Source organism: Lepus europaeus, chromosome 10 (genome assembly GCF_033115175.1).
Source record: "Lepus europaeus isolate LE1 chromosome 10, mLepTim1.pri, whole genome shotgun sequence".
NCBI classification, from domain to species: Eukaryota; Metazoa; Chordata; class Mammalia; order Lagomorpha; family Leporidae; genus Lepus; species Lepus europaeus.
In genome coordinates, this window is record NC_084836.1 from 114,200,132 (window position 1) to 114,219,600 (window position 19,469).

The 19,469-nt window shown below is 51.4% G+C and overlaps 1 protein-coding gene across 2 annotated transcripts in view; it reads left to right on the forward strand.

Annotated features, from left to right (window-relative positions):
• Positions 1-19,469, forward strand: part of ARFGEF2 (ADP ribosylation factor guanine nucleotide exchange factor 2) — a 116,586-nt gene that overhangs the window by 27,088 nt on the left and 70,029 nt on the right. For both annotated transcript variants that reach the window (XM_062204325.1, XM_062204326.1), the window contains exons 4-7: positions 7,073-7,219; positions 9,268-9,447; positions 9,800-10,034; positions 17,632-17,700. In XM_062204325.1, coding sequence (XP_062060309.1) covers positions 7,073-7,219; positions 9,268-9,447; positions 9,800-10,034; positions 17,632-17,700 — 631 coding nt within the window. The remainder of the gene's footprint in view (positions 1-7,072; positions 7,220-9,267; positions 9,448-9,799; positions 10,035-17,631; positions 17,701-19,469) is intronic.

Sequence of the window (19,469 nt, forward strand, 5' to 3'; positions counted from 1 at the left end):
TCCTCTACTGCTTTCCCAGGCCACAGCAGAGAGCTGTATCGGAATTGGAGCAGCCGGGACTCAAACCGGCGCCCATATGGGATGCTGGCACTGCAGACGGCAACTTTACCCGCTACACCACAGCTGCGGCCCCGCTGAGATTTCTGATTACCTTAAAGGACCTTATTCTTGACCTCCGTGGGGAACTCATAACAGTGAGAAGAGTTCAGTAAATGTTAAAAATGTGTTGAAGAGAAGCACAGTTTGCCAGTGTTCTGCAGACCTGGCGTGGTGACTAGGTTCTCCATGACAGCGCTTAGGGGGCTCTGCTGGAAATGTGTCTGAACCCCTGTGGTCTTCAGAAGGAGCCTCGTGGCTGACGGATGTGCCTGCCGAGGCACACCTGCGAGGCGGCCGTCCCGTCTAACACTGACTCTCACCTCTCTTCTTTGACACGTGTATCTGACAGTTGAGGAGTTTTTTCACAGGAGCAGCTCTTCTAATTGAAAATCCATTTTCTCATTCAAGATAATCCATGCAGATTGTCCCACGTGAAACATGCAGTGTGCCACCGTTCTTGAATGGTAGGAGCAAATCCTCCTCTCCTGAAATAGTTGTTGCTGAAATGTCTTCCGAGGAAGTCTGGCCCAAGCTGAACTTGAGTTGTTTCCTCCCGTGTTGGGGTTGGTTTGGGAGCTGGGGCTGGGAACGCTGGCTGACTGTTAGCCTGGGATGAGCCCTGTCCGGGTGTTTCCTCCACGTAACAGAGAGCTGCTTGCTTTCCTCCTCATTTTAGAGTTGAGGAAACTAAGCATAGACACTGGTCCAAAGTCCCACTGCCAAGAAGCGTTGAAACGGGGTGGGGATCAAGGACTTTCTCACCCCACATCTATATTCTTACTCAGTTCTAAATAAAGTTTGATTGGGACACAGCTGTCTTAGTCTGCTTGCGCTGCTAATAGAGAATCCTGTGGACTGGGGGCTTAGACAGCAGGCATTTATTTCTCACTTCTGCAGGCTGGGGAGTCCAGGAACAGAGTCCTCTTTGTGGCTTACTGACGGCTGCATTCCACTGTGTCCTCACTTACCAGAGAGCGCGAGCGAGCTCTGGTCTCCCTCTATGGGGCACCGATCCCATCCTGAGGACCCTGCCCTCATGACTTCATCTAGGCCTGGTTGTCTCCCAGAGCCCTGAAGTCATCACCTTGGGGCTAGAGCTTCAGCATACGCATCCGGGGACACGTAGTCACCGAGTCCTTGGCAGCAACTGGGCCGTCCACTTACGTGGTACCTGTGGCTGCTTCCTGCTGCCGCAGTGGCGTTGAGGAGTTGGGGTAGAGACCGCGTCACTCCCAGCGCCCAAGGGTTAAGTGCCTGCTGTTATGGAAGGAATCACCGGCCCCTGCTCTCAGCCGTGACCTGGCAGTTCAGGCCCCTTGCCTCATGGACCAGTCCTTAGCTGGAGCCGTGTGTGTGAGTGGCTTCAGATGGAAACACTGACAGCCCACGGAGAGTCTTGGCTAATGGCCCAAGTTCTTTTCTTTTTTAGAAGAAGTTCTGTGGAATTGAATAGGCACTCCAGGACTTCTTCATTGAGCCTACAAAATACAAAGTATGTCCTTACGACATTAGGAAGAGATTCGGTGCTCCCTGGACTGTTGGAAAAGCTTCCCCGTGGTTGCTGCCCCGGGTAAGCTGATGGACTGGCTTTCCCAGAGCCGGTGAGGAAGCTTCTGTCTTGGCAGTAGAGGGCCCGCATCTAGGGAGAGAGCCCGGTTTTGTGAGAATTGAAGCCAGCTGCAGACGAGTGATGGTGCTGTGTCTGTCATTGCTGAGCTTGGGGAAGAGATGGGGCGAAGTGCTTCGGTGGGGCTTGGTTTGCCCTGAACACTGCTGGCTCCGCTTCCTTTTCCCCACGGAGAGAAGCTGCAGCTCCCCTTGATCAGGGGAGCTCAGGGCTGGCTCTGGCGGGAGGGTTCGCATCTCCTTCTCTGAGCTAATAAGTGGTTTTCTTTTCTTTCTTTGTTTTTTCTCTTAACAATTTAGTTAATTGAATGGCAGAGTGACAGAGAGAAAGGGAGAGAGAGATCTTCCATCTGCTGATTCACTCCCCAAATGGATGCAACAGCCAGGGCTGGGACAGGCCGGAGCCCGGAGCCTGGAGCTCCATCTCGGTCTCCCACATGAGTGGCAGGGGCCCAAGCACTTGGGACATCTTCCACTGCCTTCCCAGCTAGCGCTGCTTGCATTAGCAGGGAGCTAGATTGGAAGTGGAGCAGCCAGGATTCAAACCAGTGCTCCAATATGGGAAGCCGGCATTGCAGGCTGTGGCTTTACCCACTGTGTCACAACACTGGCTCCTAATGAGTGGTTTTCAGATTTTTCAACACAGAATCAGTAATTTTAAAAAATTTCTTTGAGGATATCCTCCCAATATATTAATATTTTTTATTTAAAAATTATATACATGTACTAGTGTTATTAAAGTACAAACATTATAAAACACAAAAATAGAACTTTAAAAGAACAAGATAGAAGATAGAAGTAACTCCAGTGTGTTCTTCCTGCTTCCCAGTGAAGGCTGGGGGAAGCCATTGGTCTGACCAGCCCTGTCCATACCACAGGCATCCACTGTAGTTCTTATTACTAGGAAACTGGATTTTTAGCACATGTTTAAAAGTTAATTTGTAATTATATGAGTTGTACATGACTGTGAGGGGTTTGTTGTTGTTGTTGTTATTGTTGTTTTCAAAATTTGTTTATCTGAAAGGCAGTGTTAGAGAGAGAGATCATCCATCTGCTGGTTCATTCCCCAAATGGCCACAATGGCCAGGGCTGGGCCAGCGAAGCCAGGAGCCAGGAACTCCATCTGGATCTCCCACGTGGGTGACTGGGGCCCAAATACTTGGGCCATCTTCTGTAGATGCCCAGGTGCGTTAGCAGGAAGCTGGTTTGAAAACGGGGCAGCTGGTACCTGAACCAGCTCTCACATAGGATGCCAGCATCACGAGCTGTGGTTTAATCTGCTGTGCTGTAATGACAGGTCCTGGTAAAACTTTTTTTTTTTTTTTAAAGATTTATTTATTTATTTGAAAAGCAGAGTTACAGAGAGAAAGAGTTCTTCCATCTGCTGGGTCACTCCCCAAATGGCCGCAGTGGCCAGAGCTAGGCCAACCCAAAGCCAGGAGCCAGGAGCTGCTTCCGGTCTCCCATGTGGGTACAGGGGCCCATGCTTGGGCCCTCTTCTGCTTTTCCCAGGTACATTAGCAGGGGGTTGGATTGGAAGTAGAGCAGCCAGGACTTGAACCGGCGCCCATTCGGGATGCCGGCGCTGCAGGTGGTAGCTTTACCTGCTATCACAGCACTGGCCCCATTAAAATGTTTTTAAAACTGCAGAGAACTACTTGAGCTACTGGCCCCAGACCCAATCGCTGGTTTAGGTGTGTATTTTATTTTTTCCCTTTTTAAAGACACAGTATCTCTTGTGCAGCTTCCTTCTGACATTCAGCAGTGTTTCTGAGGTCAGCTGGATTGCTACGTGCAGACCCAGTACGTCCCTCTTGACTGGTGCGCCCTGGTCTACGTGACGTTGTCTTTGTCCCCAGCCCTCTTGAGAGGCACATACACACGGAGTTCCAGTGAGCAGTGCTGTACAACAGAGCTAGGAAGGCCTGTTGGAGTGCTGTGTTTCCTCATCTTCCCCTCCGGGCCAGAACACCCCTGCGTAATCCCCTGGGTCACGTGTTATTGGGCCAGCTGCCCACAGGCTCTGCCCTGTCCCCCACCCTCTCATTGCATCAGCAAAAAGACAGGCGGGAACATGAAGCTGTGGGAGATGGGGACTGGAAGGAGAGCCTGCAAACCTTACAAGTGCCTCAAGGATCCCTTAGGGGTTTCTGGCTCTATTGTGGCCTTCCACTGCCCACCCCCACCCTGAGAAGAGAAACTAGGAGAAGCAGAATCGTGTCCATGGCACTTGCCATTTTATCACCAGCACCCAGGACGGTGCCTGGCACAGGGAAGGTGAGCAACAGCAGAGCCAGGAAGCCCCCCAGGGCACGGAGCTCTGCTGTCTTCCTGGCCCCTCTCACCTCAGGTGGGAGGGAGATGAGGCTGGGAGCCTGCTGCTCCGTGGGGTCTTGCTGCAGAGGGGCCTTTCTCATGCTTCACTTAAACTCCCAGCCATTTGTCTCTGTCTTGGCCTTGTAGCTTCAGTATTGGAGCTTGCTTTTATTTTTCTTATGTTGTTTGTCTGAAAGGCAGAGAGACAGAGTGCTCCCCTCCTCTGGTTCACCCCCAAAATGTCCCGACCACTAGAACTGGGCTGGGCCAAAGCCAGGAGCTGGAAACTCCTCCGGGTCGCCCATGTGGGTGACAGGGACCCAATTACTGCCACCTCCCAGCATCTGCATTGGCAGCAAGCCGGGGTCAGGAGCCAGAAATGGGCTTTGAGGCCAGGCACTCTGATGTGGGAGGCCCACGCCCTCGCGCCCAGTCTTAGTGCCCCAGGAGCTTGCTTTCAGCATTCACGTCTTAGAAGTTGTTTGAGCATCGCTTCTCGGCCTTTTGGCTAAGATCAAGTGTAGAAGTTGGTTGAGCGTCCCCCTCGTAACCCAGCGTTCAGACCAGCCTGAGTCTGTCAGGAGTGAGGGGAAGCAAGCAGCCGGGCTGCTTCTCTGAGAGCTGCATCCGCAGCAGCTGGGAGAGGGGTGGGCGAGGCACCTGGACTTGCTCCCCGTCTGGAGGTCCCTGGGGCTGGACATGAGCTGCACGGTGTGCACGCCTCACTCTGCTCTCAGGCGCTTGGTCCAGCAGTATCGTGTTTCTGTTCTCAGCCTCTCTGTCTTGATCTGTTTTTCTTTCTGCTTATTGAATGGCTGTGCTTTTGTAGCTAAGGATGGGGAAGAGCTATTGGGAAACTGCAGTGCCGGGCTCTGCGGGGTGGCTGGTCGTCTTCCCATCGCAGGAGGAAGCCTCAGGAGCTCCGGTCTGCTGCTTACGGGCGGAGGCCAGACGTCACAGCCGAGCTTACCGAGATAAAGCACTGCCTGGCGTTTTGCTGAGTGCTTGCCAGCCCACTTGAAGCAGAGTGCCTTAGACTCGCTTATCTTTCGGTCTACCACGCACATGACCCGGAGAGCCAGGAGCAAAACCCTGATTCCTGGGCTCTGCTCCTGACGCTCTGCTTCAGCGGGTCTGGGTGGTGGTCCAGGAATCTGTAATGTTAATGAACTCTCTCAGGTAATTCTGGAGCTGAGCTACGCTTGGAAAACATCTTGACCTTTGCGGCTCCTTCCGCTCTCAGATTCTCCACGCTGCGATCCAGGTCACAGGTGAGGTGGTGCAAGCAGCCACCTGACAGGTCACAGCTAAGCAGCCCTGCAGCCATGTGGGTGATGCAGTTTGAAACGGGTATGGAGTGCAGTTATTATTTTTGGAATAGAAAATATACTGATATGACTCAACATTGAAAAAGAATGGAAAAAAAAAAGAAAAAGAATGAAGGGGCCAGTGCTATGGCATAGTGGGTAAAGCTGCCGCCTGCAGTGCCAGCATCCCGTATGGGTGTGGGCACTGGTTCAAGACCTGGCTGCTCCTGTTCCAGTCCAGCTCTGCTATGGCCTGGGAAAGCAGTGGAGGATGGCCCAAGTCCTTGGGGCCCCTACACCCATGAGGGAGGCCTGAAAGAAGCTGGCTTCTGGCTTCGGATTGGCCCAGCTCCAACCATTGCAGCCATTTGGGGAGTGGACCAGAGGATGGAAGACCTCTCTCTCCCTGCCTCTGCCTCTGCCTCTCTGTAGCTCTGCCTTTCAAATAAACAAACAAATATTTCAGAAAGAAAGAATGAAGGATGTGTATTGGCCCGGTGGTTAAGATGCTGATTGAGACCCCAGCATCCCATGTCGCAGTGCCTGGGTTCAGTTCCTGGCTCCAGCTGTCAATTTCAGCTCCTTGACTGACACATACCCTAGGAGGTAGCACGTGATCCTCGGGCGATGGGGTCTCCCGTGTGGGAGACCTGGATTGAGTTCCAGCTCCTGGTTTCAGCCAGATTCAGTCTTGACCTAGGGAGTGAACCAACAGATGGGAACATATTCCCTCCCACCGCCACCTCTTGAACACATTTTTTTTTAAAGTTTTCAAAACAGAATGAAGACATGAACTTGCCATAAAGTGCCTGCCCACGCTGCTCAGTTCTCTTCTCCTCAAGTAAAGCATGTTGTCATTAGTTCTAAGTATTTGAATATTTAAATTTAAAAAGTATACTTATGATATTTTTCAAATTAGCATACATGTATTTTACTTTAAAAATTTACTTGAGAGGTGCGCAGTGTTTTTATCCACTCTGCTCCCCGGGTGCCATTGCAGAATGGCCAGGACCTGGGCCAGGCCAGGCCAGAGCCAGAAGCTGGGGACTCAGTCCAGGTCTCTCGTGTGGGTTGGTGGCAGGAGCCCAGTCAGCTGAGCTGTCACCATTGTGTCCCAGGGTGTGCACTAGCAAGAAGCTAGAGTTAGGAATTGGAGCCGGGGTTTGACCTGGGTACTGTGGTGTGGGGTGTGGATATCTTAACCTGGGTCTTAATCACTGGGCTCACTACTTGCCCAGTTCACCCGTACCTTAAGTAGATTCCATGATTTGTACAATAGTGACACTTGTGCAGCCGTCACTACAATCTGATTTTAGAATAGTTTGTAATCACCGTGGGATGAAGCACTGAACACATCTCTGGTCACCATCCTTGTCTCTCTAACTACCTCCCCTTGGGCTCTGGACAATCCCTGATCACTTTCTGTCTAGCAGGTATGGTTTTTAATCCCTCAAGCTTTTGCACAAGCCGTTGTCTACTGGCAGTGTTCTGTACCCTGCTTTTTTCATCAGACATTGCATTAGCATCACAGGGAGCGTTTGCCATCAGGAGACCAGGCGGAAAGCACTCCCACGGGCTGGCTGTGCCTGCCTGGCTCCTGGGAGCAGGGGCAGCTGTAGGAGCAGGAAGTTAAAGGCCATGCTAACTGCCTTTCTTTTGCTTCTGTGGGCGGCCTCCATCCTGGCCAGGCAGAAACATCTCATCTGTGTTCTCTCTGTGTCTAGAAACTCATCGCATATGGGCACATCACTGGCAATGCCCCCGACAGCGGAGCCCCAGGGAAGCGGCTGATCGACAGGATCGTTGAAACCATTTGCAATTGTTTCCAGGGCCCTCAGACTGACGAAGGGGTTCAGTTACAAATAATTAAGGTATTTCTGTTTGTTCCCTTGGTCTGGCTTTTAAATTAGAAAGTCGGCCTCCTTTGGGAATGTAGAGTTCTGATTTACCATGCGTGCGTGTCCCAGGTGGTGCTGGGCTGGGACAGGACAAGTTAAGCCTCACTTAGATCTTCGGTTAAGTGTCAGAATTTATTAGTGTAGATGGAGACAAGAAGAATAGAACCAGGTGTGTTTTCAGAGTCAACGGTTCCACTAATAACAATGTCAATTGCTTGTGAATTAAATGGACTTGAAACCCTTTGCTTTTTCCTCCTTGGAATTCTGGGTTCTCGGCCTGTCACTTACCAGGCTGTCTTCACGGTTGCCCCCTATTTCACTTCCTTGTGCCCTGTTGCTGTCCGGAATGGCTTGGCAAAGGATGGCATCACCTGCTGGTCAGCAGCCACAGGATGGGTGTGGCCTTGTTTTGAATACATTATCTCTGAGCGGTGATTCCGTGTGTTAGCTTCACCTGTCTTTCTCCTTTGGTAAAACTTTTTATATTTTATTTATTTGAGAGAGAGAAATAAGGACAGAGAGCTCTCATCTGTTAGTTTCACCCCCCAAATGCCTTCAACAGAGGGGCCCGAGTCAGGAGTCAGGGAGCTCAGTCCAGGTCCCCACGTGGGTGGCAGGGACCCAAGGACTTGAGCCGTCGCCTGTGTCTCCCAGGGTGCGCATTAGCAGGAAGCCGGAGTCAGGAGCCAGACTGAGGACCAGATTCAGAGGTTTTGATGTGTGTCAGCAGCTGCTGCTGTTACTTTGTTGCTGTTGTTGGGGGATGGTATTTATTTTTTAATTTTTCATCTCTTTGACAGGCAAAGTGATAGTGAAATAGAAAACAAGTGCACTCGTTAGAACTGGTCCACTTGCCCATAGCACAGAAGGCCAGTCCTGGGATGGTGGAAGAAAGCAGGCATTTATTGCCATGCGTGGAGCAAGGAGCTGGGCAGCTGTCGCCCAATTCCCGGGCTCCCTGGGCGGTGGGGTGAAGCTTAGAGGCTGAAATTGGGATGAGAGGCCGGGTTCTTTTTTTTTTTTTTTTTAAGGAATTTTCATGATGGAGAAATGGGTTTTTGTCCGTGGAGTTTACATGAAGAGGGTCGTTACCTTCTGCCTGGGACCTAGAATTCCCCCTGAAAAGAAAGCCCTTGAGACATCATGGTGTTGAAGCAAATAACCTCAGGCTCCAGGGACTGGGACCTGGTAGGGCCCATGTGCACTCCCTCAGTGTAGTGAGTTAGTGAAGTGGTTGATTTGCTTTCAAAAAACAGAGCAAGGACATTTTCAGCTCAGGGAGGGAGGCTGGGAGACTGGGCCTGATGAGTTTAGTATCTACGTTCAAGGCACTATAAGGGGCTCAGTTTCTGGAGAGAGAGAGAGTTCTCCCATCCACTGGTTCATCTGGGCTGGGTCAAACTGAAGCTAGGAGCCAGACTCCCTCTGGGTCTCTCACGTAGTGGCAGGGGCCCAAGCACTGGAGCCATCGTCTGTTGTGGGATGGGAAGCAGAGTAGACAGCTCTCTGACTGGCGTTCCTGCAGGGGATTCAGGCACGGCAGGTGGTGGCCACAAGTCCTGACCCATGGTTGCCGACTCCTTAACCAGGAGCCCAAACACCTGCCCCCAGCTGCGCCTTTCCTAAGCACTCCTGAAGCCCTGCCAGGGCACTGGAAGGAGCTGCTGTAAGTGTGTGTGTTCTCTGATCGCTGTGGAAGTGATCAAGCTGTAGCACGCTCCCTCCTGAGAGAAGCGTTCTTTTGTTGTAGGGTTTTCAGTTAGTGTTAATATTTGGAAGCTTGGCTTTTTACAAAACGAGCCAGCGGGAAGCCTAATTCAACATCACTTACTTCAAATGATTTGGGTTTTGTGGAGTTAGTAATTGTTTTTAAACACGGAGCAATAGGAAGTTGGCTGTTGGGACTAGTCCTCCAGTTTGGTTTGCAGGGCAAAACCAAACCCCCCAGGAGAGACTGGCTAGGGGAGGAGCGAAGGGAGGAGGGTGTTTATGGAGGTGAAGGTTTCTGGTTTCTGTTTTAGGCCCTTCTGACAGCAGTGACTTCCCCACACATCGAAATTCATGAGGGCACCATCCTGCAAACGGTGCGGACGTGCTACAACATCTATCTGGCCAGCAAAAATCTCATCAATCAAACCACCGCCAAGGCCACCCTCACCCAGATGCTGAACGTCATCTTCACCCGCATGGAAAACCAAGTGGTGAGTGGTGGCACTTCCGGCCGCTGGGGTCAGACACCGTCTCGGCCCTGAGCTCTGTGATGTGTGGCCCTGGTGCCCTGAGAAGATTTGCTAGCACTTCCGAGTTAACCCTTCTGCCTGCGGGTTCTCGGTGCTGTGCTTTGTTCTTACTTTAAAAGCAGAGGCAGCATCAGGCATGCGTTTTCAGCATTTGTGTTTGGAATTTTCTTTGAGTTTCTCAAAGGAATTGCTTTCCTTCTTAAAATTTTATCCTTTGGTTGGAATATTTTAAACAATAGGCTGGCATGTTTTTTTTTTCTTTGCCGAAGTGCTGGGACTATTTAGGTTGAATCCCTTCCTTGTTGCCTTTTAGTTGCAGGAGGCTAGAGAATTGGAAAAACCGATCCAGTCGAAACCCCAGTCCCCCGTGATCCAGGCTGCGGCAGGGTCCCCAAAGTTCAATCGTTGGAAGCAGAATCAGGCACAAAGCAAACCGACCACTCCTGAAAGAGCAGACTTAACCAACGGTGAACACACCAGGGGCGGTCCTGGGAGAGTGAGCTCGGAAAACGGAGATGCACCCAGAGACAGAGGCTCGTCACTCTCAGGTACCGGAGTCTGCGCTGGGAGCCGCTGGGTCTGTGGCTTGGGGACAAGTGAAGGAGGTGTCTGGTAACATCTCAGGGAGGCCCTGGGGGCGCTTGGCTGCTCCTGGGCTTTCCCCTTGTCCTCCCTTCTGCTTTTCTTACGGAGCACCACCAGCAAGGCACGACATCTGCCGTCCTGGGCTCTGCCCTGGGTGTCCACTAAGTGGTGCCTGGCGTGGATCTAGCAATTGTGCCCTCGGGTTGGCCTCAGTGCCAGGGGCTCAGCTTGGGGCACTCGCTTTGGTCATCGGTCACGCAGTGTCAGTCTTACCTGTGCACAGCAGGACGGGGTCTCGTCTATCATTTTTTTGTCCAGTACCTGACATCTGGGAGCCACTCAGACATCTGTGGGGGAATCAGAAGGTGGGTGGGTAGGTAGACAGATGGCAGAGAGACAGATGGTTTTGTTTTCTTCTTCTGGTGACCAAGTGTGTCACTATTTTTAAAGCATAGAATGTCCCACACCCGATTATAGTCTTGAAGTAAAAAGAAATTGAGATCGTGGGTGCTTTCATGACAGTGAGGTTATTTCTGAATGTTTGTCCCTCTTCCTGAGCAATCTGTATAAACCAGATCTTAAATTCTTATTTTTCTGGAATTTGCATTTCCTGAGGTTTAATAATTTAATTAATTCTTTTTTTGAAATAGGTGTATTTATTTATGTAGAGGCAGAATCAGAGGGCCAGAGTGTAAATGTGACAAGTAACCCTTCACTCACGCTGGTTGTCTGAGCTGCCGTCATGGTTTTTCTCGTCGCTGCCTCGCTCATGCTCCTGCCAGCGACTCCTGTTCAGAGTCAGTTCTGTGCTCGAGCGCACGCGTTGGAGCAGCTTTTGCCCTGTTCGGCATGCCTGGGAGCAGACCGGGCGTAGTTACCGGAATGCTGTTCTCTGTTTACTCCAGGACAGGACATAGAGAGAGCTGCCCCCTAGGGGCGCGTGTGTCTCTGGGCAGGCACAGGTGGCCCTGTGCTCACTCACCTGAATCACGTTGTGCCTTGGAGAGAGCAAGAGAGGCGATGTGCTCACCCCACCAAGATGCGCCTGTGTCACAGGTGCAGGTGTTTGTGGCCATGTGCTCGGTCCCACTGAGAGTCGGGGGGAGTGTGGGTGGCGCGTGCTGCTCCTGCTGTCTGCGTCCTCAGGAGGGTGTGCAGAAGCTGCTGCCCTACTTGCACATCTGTCCTCATCTTTGCCTGCTTGACTGTAGGGCAAGGACCAGGTTTTTACTGCAACCCTCATCAAGCTGTGGGCAACCAATAAACATTAATAGTTAAGCACACGGTAGTGGGCAAAGCTGGGCAGGTAGGAAAGCAAGTCTCTGAACTGCACGTGAGCGCTTCTGTTCTAGCCCATTTCCTGTACAGCAGCCAGAGTGATCTCTTAAAAGCATGAATTATGTCACGCTCTTCCCCTGCTCAGACCACTCTGGTGTTTCCCCATTCTGCCCCATTCAGAGTGAAACCCATGTGCACCCCACCCCACAGCTTTCAAGACTCCTTTTTAAAGATTTATTTATTTATTTGAGAGGCTGAGTTACAGGAAGAAAGGGAGAGACACAGAGAAAAGTCTTCCATCCACTGGTTCACTCCTCAAATGGCCACAATGGCCAGAGCTGGGCCAATCTGAAGCCAGGAGCCAGGAGCTTCTTCCGGGTTTCCCAACAGGGTGCAGGGACCCAAGCACTTGGGCCGTCTTCCACTGCTTTCCCAGGCCATTAGTAGGGAGCTGCGTTGGATGTGAAGCAGCTGGGACTCAAACCGGTGCCCATATTGGGATGCCAACATTGCAGGTGGTGGCTTAACCTGCTGCACCACAATGCTGGCCCCACCTATCGGTTACCAGTGCCCAAAATGACACAAGTGGTTTTGGTCCTGGTCTGAGCCCTGGATCTTCCGGTTCACCCTGTATTCCTAGCACCTAGAAGTACATTTCCAGCAAGCAACACATTTTTTGAATGAACAGAGGGAAAAAACATGATCTCTAAGTATAGTCTTTCAGAAGCACAGTAACTTGAAGTTCCACACTAATAAAAGAATGATTTATAGTTGGTATATTGCTGTGAATTTTATTTCTCACACTTGATGCACCTCTGGAGACTTATCCCTGACCATGCAAGAATCAAACTGCAAACCTACAAATAGTCGCTCTGAATGGCATCTGCCATTCCCTTTGGAGAAGAGTGGATGGGACAGTGTTTGGCTCGATGGTTGTGTCCCGTATGAGAGTGCCGGTGTCCTTACCCGCCTCTGGCTCCCAGCTCCAGCTTCCTGCTGTTGTGGACCCTGGGAAGACAGTGGTGATGGCTTCACCAGTTGGGGCCCTGCCACCCAGGTGGAAGACTGGATTGAGTTCCTGGTTTCTGGCTCCTGGCTTTGGCTTGGCCCTGCCCCAGCTGTTGTGGGCATTTGGACAATGAACCAGCAGACAGGAGCTCTCTCTGTCTCTCTGTCTCTCAAATATATAAATAAAAAATAGATGGGGTGGTGCTGTGCCATAGTAGGCTAAGCCTCTGCCTGTGGTGCCAGCATCTCATATGAGTGCTGGTTCATTTCCTAGCTGTTCCAATTCTGATCCAGCTCTCTGCTATGGCCTGGGAAAGCAGTAGAAGATGGCCCAAGTGCTTGGGCCCCTGCACCCACGAGGGAGACCTGGATGGAAATCTAGGATCCTGACTTGGGCCTGGCCCAGCCCTGGCCATTGAAGCCATTTGGGGAGTGAAGGAGTGAATCTGTGGATGAAAGCTCGCTCTCTCTCTCTCTCTCTCTCTCTCTCTCCCTATCCCTATCTCTCCCTCCTCTGTAATTCTGCCTTTCAAACAAATCTAAGAAAAAAAAAGAAGAAGAAGAAGAAGAAGGATGCTGCTTGGGATGCTGGCTTCCTGTCCGGAGCCTGGCTCCCTTCCTGCTCCAGCTTCCTGCTGACCCACGCCCCGGGGGTGATGGTCCAAGTGAGAGGCCCAGGTCAGGTTCCTGCCCTCTAGCTAGGGCCTGACCCAGCCCTCCTCCTCCTCCTGACTTGCTCCTGACAGTCTGACTTGCAGGGAGTAAGGCGCACTGGCTTTTCAGCTCATTGGTTCGCAGTGTTTTGATTAGCTGTGTAATGGACATGCATTTGGGGATAGCCTAATGTGTTTCTTCTCGACAGGGCAATGTTTTCTTGTCAAAGAGCCATGTCAGTTGATGGCTTGTATGTGACCACAAAAAGCTCCGCTCTCTTGTTTTTCCCTTTAGCATTCTTATGTGTGACTGAGTGCTTTGGGCTTTGGACACAACCAAACCTGTTACTGGGAGACAAGCATGTCACACCTTTTTGTCGCCACCTCTGCTCCAGATCTCTCTTCCCTCACTGTTAGTCCCTGACCCTGTAAGCATATAATAGGATTTACTCACTTATCATCCCAGCCAGGGCATTAGCACCCCAAAGATAAGGGTCTTTGTTTTAGACAGCCATGTGTTCCAAATCCTGGACAGTGCCAGACACCCAGGCACTCAGTGTGTTGATTGAATTGCGTGGGAGTGCTTCTCGCCCCTCATCTGCCCCATCTCCTGTGGTCCCTGCTCCACTGGACAGGCACCTGGGAAGGCATTGTCTCAGGCTCCTGTTTTTCCAAATTACTCTTAGTGTGTGACTTCCATCCCAGGGCCACCTTTGCTTGTGTTCCAGGCAGGAAGGAGGAAGAGGGTGGGGTCCGAAGGAGTCCTGACAGCTCAGTCACTCCCTTTCCTAATGAGGCTTCTTCCTGGAGGCTGCAGCCATGCCAGGAGCTTACCTTACCCCTGATTAGCTGGAACTTGATCGTGTGATCCCTCTTTCTGCAAGGAGGGCTGGGAACTGTAGGCACTGTACCTTCCAACAGGAAGTTCGTGACCCTCGCGCAGGGAGGAAAGCCCTGAGTTAGGTAACTGGGCACACCTACTACTGAGGGGAGCGGCTCCAGCTGTCTGGAGAGGCAAGGGCAGCAGGGGCTTCTCTCTGGACCTGTTCTAGGTGACTGTCTTATTTTGCATGGAGACAGAATCCGTGACACTGGTCGGGTCTGGGGACCCTGCAGCGGGACCAGTGCTTTCTAAACGTGCTTTACTGCACCTTTCAAGTGTGTGCTGCGACTCGGCTGGCACGTTCACAGCTGCATGGAGCTCCGGCACAGCAGACGTGTCAGCGGTTACTGCAGCACCCGGAAGAGCCTCTCCTGAGCCCTGCTCGAGGCTGTAGTCAGCAGGAGCGGCTGTCCAGGGCTGTGGGCGGAGTCGGCTTCTGCCCCACTGGCATTTTTGGGGGGCTGCAGCAGCTCCCTCCACAGGAGCCTTCTGTGAGAATCCGGGCTTTCTGGCCTGCCCCATCTCTTCCTGAGAATGTTTGGTTTTGCACAGGTGCTGTTGTGGTTGCAGCCTGTGTCCTGAGAGCCTGTTAAGGAAAGTGAGGTACACCTTGTGCTCCCTGCAGGAAACAGCGTCCTGATGCTGCGACAAGGGAAACCCCTGCTGAAGAAATTTTCTTATTCTCAGGAACAACAGAGAGTGACAGTTTTAACTAACTGAAACTACCTTGTGTTGCTAGTTGGGAGATTTCATTATGGGCTTCGTCACCAGGGCCAGGCCCATGACAGAAGTGAGCAGGCTTCTCTCACGACCGCCTCGCAGATGTCGTCACACAGGGGCACGCTGCACTAAGCCCCATGAGCCTCGCCTGTAACGACTTACTCTTTCCAGGCACTGGCTGAAGTGTTTTCTGCGTGTGAGGACTTCAGAAAGCTATGGAAATGCAACTGGAATATAAGCTTATTTGGGGGCCAGTGTTGTGGCATAGTGGGTAAAGCTGCAGCCTATGATGCCAGCATCCCATTTGGATACCGACTTTTGTCTCAGGTGCTCCACTTCCTGTCCAGCTCCCTGCTGATGGCCTGGGGAAAGCGATAGAGGATGGCCCAAGTGCTTGGGCCCCTGCCACCCACATGGGGAACCTAGAAGAAGCTCCTAGCTCCTGGCTTTGGCCTGGTCCAGTCCCAGCCATTGCAGCCATCTGGGGAGTGAACCAACAGGTGGAAGTTCCATCTCCCTCTCCAGCTGTGACTTCTGAAATAAATAATCTTTTTTTTTTTTTTTAAAAACTTGTTTTGTTGCAGAAGTTTTTGCAAGAGATCTTTGAAAAGGTCATGGAAAATGTGCTATGATAAAACTGCACAGATTTCAAAACTTCATTAAAATAAGTATCTTTGAATTCCATCTTTCCAGTTTTTAAAGGACCCTTGCACAAGACTCTTGTGTGCCGGTGAGGGGCCTGAGGGTGGGGGAGGCAAAATTACTCAGATCCCACACTAGGAGTGGAAAACAGGGGCCTGGAGACTCGAGCCCGCGTGCTAACGACTGTGATGAGTTCACTTCCACAGGGAATATGGGCTGTCGCTGAGGCGTAGAGAGTAAAGCCACCTCCTGCAGTGCCGGCATCCCGTATGGGCACCGATCAAATCCCCGCTTCTCCACTTCTGATCCAGCTCTCTCTGTGGCCTAGGAAAGCAGTCCTTGGGCCCCTGCCCCCATGTGGGAGACCCAGAAGAAGCTCCTGGCTCCTGGCTTCAGATAGGTGTAGTTCCAACCATTGTGGCCATCTGGGGAGTGAACCAGCAAATGGAAGACCTCCCTCCCTCCCTCCATCTCTCTCTCTCTCTCTCTCTCTGCCTCTGCTTTTCAAATAAAATAAAGAAAATTTTTTTAAAAAAAGATTTATTTAATTTGAAAGACAGTTACAGAGAGAGGTGGAGAAAGGAGAGGTCTTCCATTGTTGGTTCACTTCCCAAATGGCCACAAAAGCTGAGCTGAGCCAATCTGAAGCCAGGAGCTTCTTCTGGGTCTCCCATGTGGATGTAGGGGCCCAAGGACTTGGGCCATCCTCCACTGCTTTCCTAGACACATTAACAGGGAGCTGGATCGGAAGTGGAGCAGCCAGGACTTGAATCAGTGCCCGTATGGGATACCGGCCTTACAAGCCAGGGCTATAACCTGTTATGCCACAATACCAGCCCCTGATTTCTTTCTTTCTTTTTTTTTTTAAGATTTATTTTTGTTTACTTGAAAAGCAGAGTAAGAGAGAGAGATTGATTTTTCATCTGCTGGCTCACTCCCCAAATGGCTGAAACAGCCAGGACTGGGCCAGGCCAAAGCCAGGAGTCCAGCGCTTCCTCCGGGTCTCCCATGTCTGTGCGGGGGCCCCAAGCACCTGGGCCATCTTCCACTGCTTTCCCAGGAGCATTAGCAGAGAGCTGGATGGCAAGTAGAGCAGCCTGATCTCGAACCAGCTCCCAAATGGGATGCTGACACTGCAGGCAGTGGCTTACCCTGCAGCCATAGTGGTGGCCCCCTAAATCACCCTTTTAGATGAAGAAACATGCTTAGGAGACCGTGGTGGTAGCTAAGGTGTTTTCCATTTTCCGTTCAAATCTGTTTTGCCCTGTGAGAAAAGCACATGACATGGTGATCTCCCGCATAATTTGCTTAGCCATCGAGATCATTGCAGTGTGCTAAGTGCTCACTGGAGACAAAGAATCCTAGAGCTGCTCTCCAAGACATTGTAGACCAAGCACTGCAGGACTGTGGCTTTAATGTTCTATTTAAGGCAGAGTTATAGGGCTGTGTTGCTTTATTTAAGGTGATCAATGTGATGTTTCATAAGTAGTTTTACATCCAAAAGCCTAGTCAAGAGCTGTTTATACTGTTTTCCAGAACTGGTATTACTACTATTACTTTTTTAAAAGGATGTATTTATTTATTTGAAACGCAGGGTTACATAGAAAGAAGGAGAGATAGAGAGAGAGAACCTCCATCCTCTGGTTCACTCCTCAAATGGCCACAATGGCCAGATCTGGGCTGGACCAAAGCCAGGAGCTTCTTCAGGATTACCCACATGAGTGACAGGGGCCCAAGTACTCAGGCCATCCCTTCATTGCTTTCCCAGGCCATCAGCAGGGAGCTGAATTGGAAGTGGAGCAACTGGGATGCAAACCCACGTCCATATGGGATGCTGGTGTTACGGTCGATGGTCAACCTGCTGAACCACAAAGCCAGCCCCTCAGAACCAGTAGTCCTCCAAAAAATAGTGATAAGTGCTGGGCTTCTTCTACTTCAACAGTTAGCGTTTTAGAGAGTAATCTCATTGGAAATTGAGCACATCCTCAGGTATCCCACGAGACGTCCTGGGCTGAGTTCCGGGCTCACCGTGTGGGGAGTGAGGCAATAGAGAGCACGTTGCTTACCGTGGCACCTGAGGAAGCGCCGTCTTCTGTTGGTGCCAGAAACCACGGCAGGAGAACATCCGCTCCTCCCCCCAAGTTAGGAATCGCGGGGCGGCCCTGGGCCAAGCAACTTGGGGAGGAAGCGGTACAAACCAGGGGGCTGTTGTGGGCGCAGGGAGCCCTTGAAAGCAGGCGCTGCGCGAGGTTTTGCAGACTGTGCGGGTGTCACCCACTGGCAGCCTTGGGGGAGCACTGCTGTAATCTGCTCCTTCCTTTCCTTTGTCTTCCCTGGAAACGCCCCGTGTGTCCGCGTGCCGGCCTGTGCGTGTAGGGACTGACGACGGAGCCCAGGAGGTCGTGAAAGACATCTTAGAGGACGTGGTCGCCTCAGCTGTCAAAGGTAAGAGCTGAGACAGCCCAGCCCTCCTCCTGCCTCGTTCCTCCGCGCGGTCTTCAGCCAATACGTCCCCGCTTCACTGCCCAGCAAGCTTGGGGAAACGAGGCTGCTCAGCCCCCCGTCTTTCACGAATTCGAAAGGAACTTGTGTTTTCTTGTCATCTGGGCTGAGTTTTGGGGAACATGGCCTGGGTGGTCCATAGGAACAGAGGGCCACTCGTATGCCCCTAGACCAGGGGCATCCAGATTTTTCCTGGGCCCTGAGGTCCAGACCACAGCTGATTTTTTTTTTTTTTTTTTTTTTTAATTTGAGAGTTACAGACAGTGAGAGGGAGAAACAGAGAGAAAGGTCTTCCATCTGCTGGTTCACTCCCAAATGGCCGCAACAGCTGGAGCTGAGCTGAGCTGAGCTGAAGCCAGGAATCAGCAGTTTCTTCCAGATCTCCCACGCGAGTGCAGGGGCCCAAACACTTGGGCCATCTCCTAGTGTTTTCCCAGGCCATAGCAAAGAGCTGGATTGGAAAAGGAGCAGCCGGGACTAGAACCAGCGCCCATGTGGGATGCCGGCGCTGCAGACAGAGGATTAACCTGCTGTGCCACAATACCAGCCCTGGCTGATGAATTTTTATGGCCAGCCCTTGATGTGTTGAGGGGGTAGTGCACACAGCAGCAGGTGTCAGGTGCACAGGGACGCTGTCCATTCTGTCAGACATCCGGCATAGATCTCTCAGTTTCATGTTATGGTTTCAGTGGATTTAAAATTGGATGGTTCAGAGTGACTATTAGATGTTTGTTGATTTGTTTGCGGGCCACAACTAGACTAGTCATTGTGTATTGAACACTTAGTTCCGGTGCCAATAAACCATTAATTGGATGAAAAAAAGAAAGTTTCGTGAGCTGTAGCCAACATCTTTTTAAAATGAAAGAATAAAACAAGAGTATAAATGCACTGCATGATCTGACTGCATCACATACAGTAACGTTAAGTATGTGACTGCTAATTACTAATGTAAGTAAGGTTCAGAATGTTAATGTAAAATGTGTTTCAGTTTTTTAGCGCACGCATCTGTAGTGGGGCACAGTTTTAAAATTAATTTCTTGGGGCTGGCACTGTGGCATAGCGGTGTTGGCATCACATATGGGCGCCGGTTCAAGTCCTGGCTGCTCCACTTCGATCCAGCTCTCTGCTACGGCCTGGGAAAGCAGTAGAAGATGGCCCAAGGCCGGTGCCGTGGCTCACTAGGCTAATCCTCCGCCTGCAGCGCCAGCACCCCAGGTGCTAGTCCCGGTTGGGGCGCCAGATTCTGTCCCAGTTGCTCTTCTTCCAGGCCAGCTCTCTGCTGTGGCCAGGGAGTGCAGTGGAGGATGGCCCAAGTGCTTGGGCCCTGCACGCGCATGGGAGACCAGGAGAAGCACCTGGCTCCTGGCTTCGGATCAGCACAGTGCGCTGGCCGCAGAGGCCACGGGGGAGTGAACCAAGGGAAAAGGAAGACCTTTCTCTCTGTCTCTCTCTCACTGTCCACTCTGCCTGTCAAAACAAAACAAAAAAAAGAAGATGGCCCAAGTCCTTGGACCCCTGCACCCACGTGGGAGACCCGGAGGAAGCACCTGGCTTCAAATTAGCACAGCTCCAGCCACTGCGGCCAATTAAGGAGTGAACCAGCAGATGGAAGACTTATCTCTGCTTCTCCTCTCTCTGTGTAACTCTGACTTTCAAATAAATAAATAAATCTTTAAAAAAATAATTTCTTGGCCGGCGCCGCGGCTCACTGG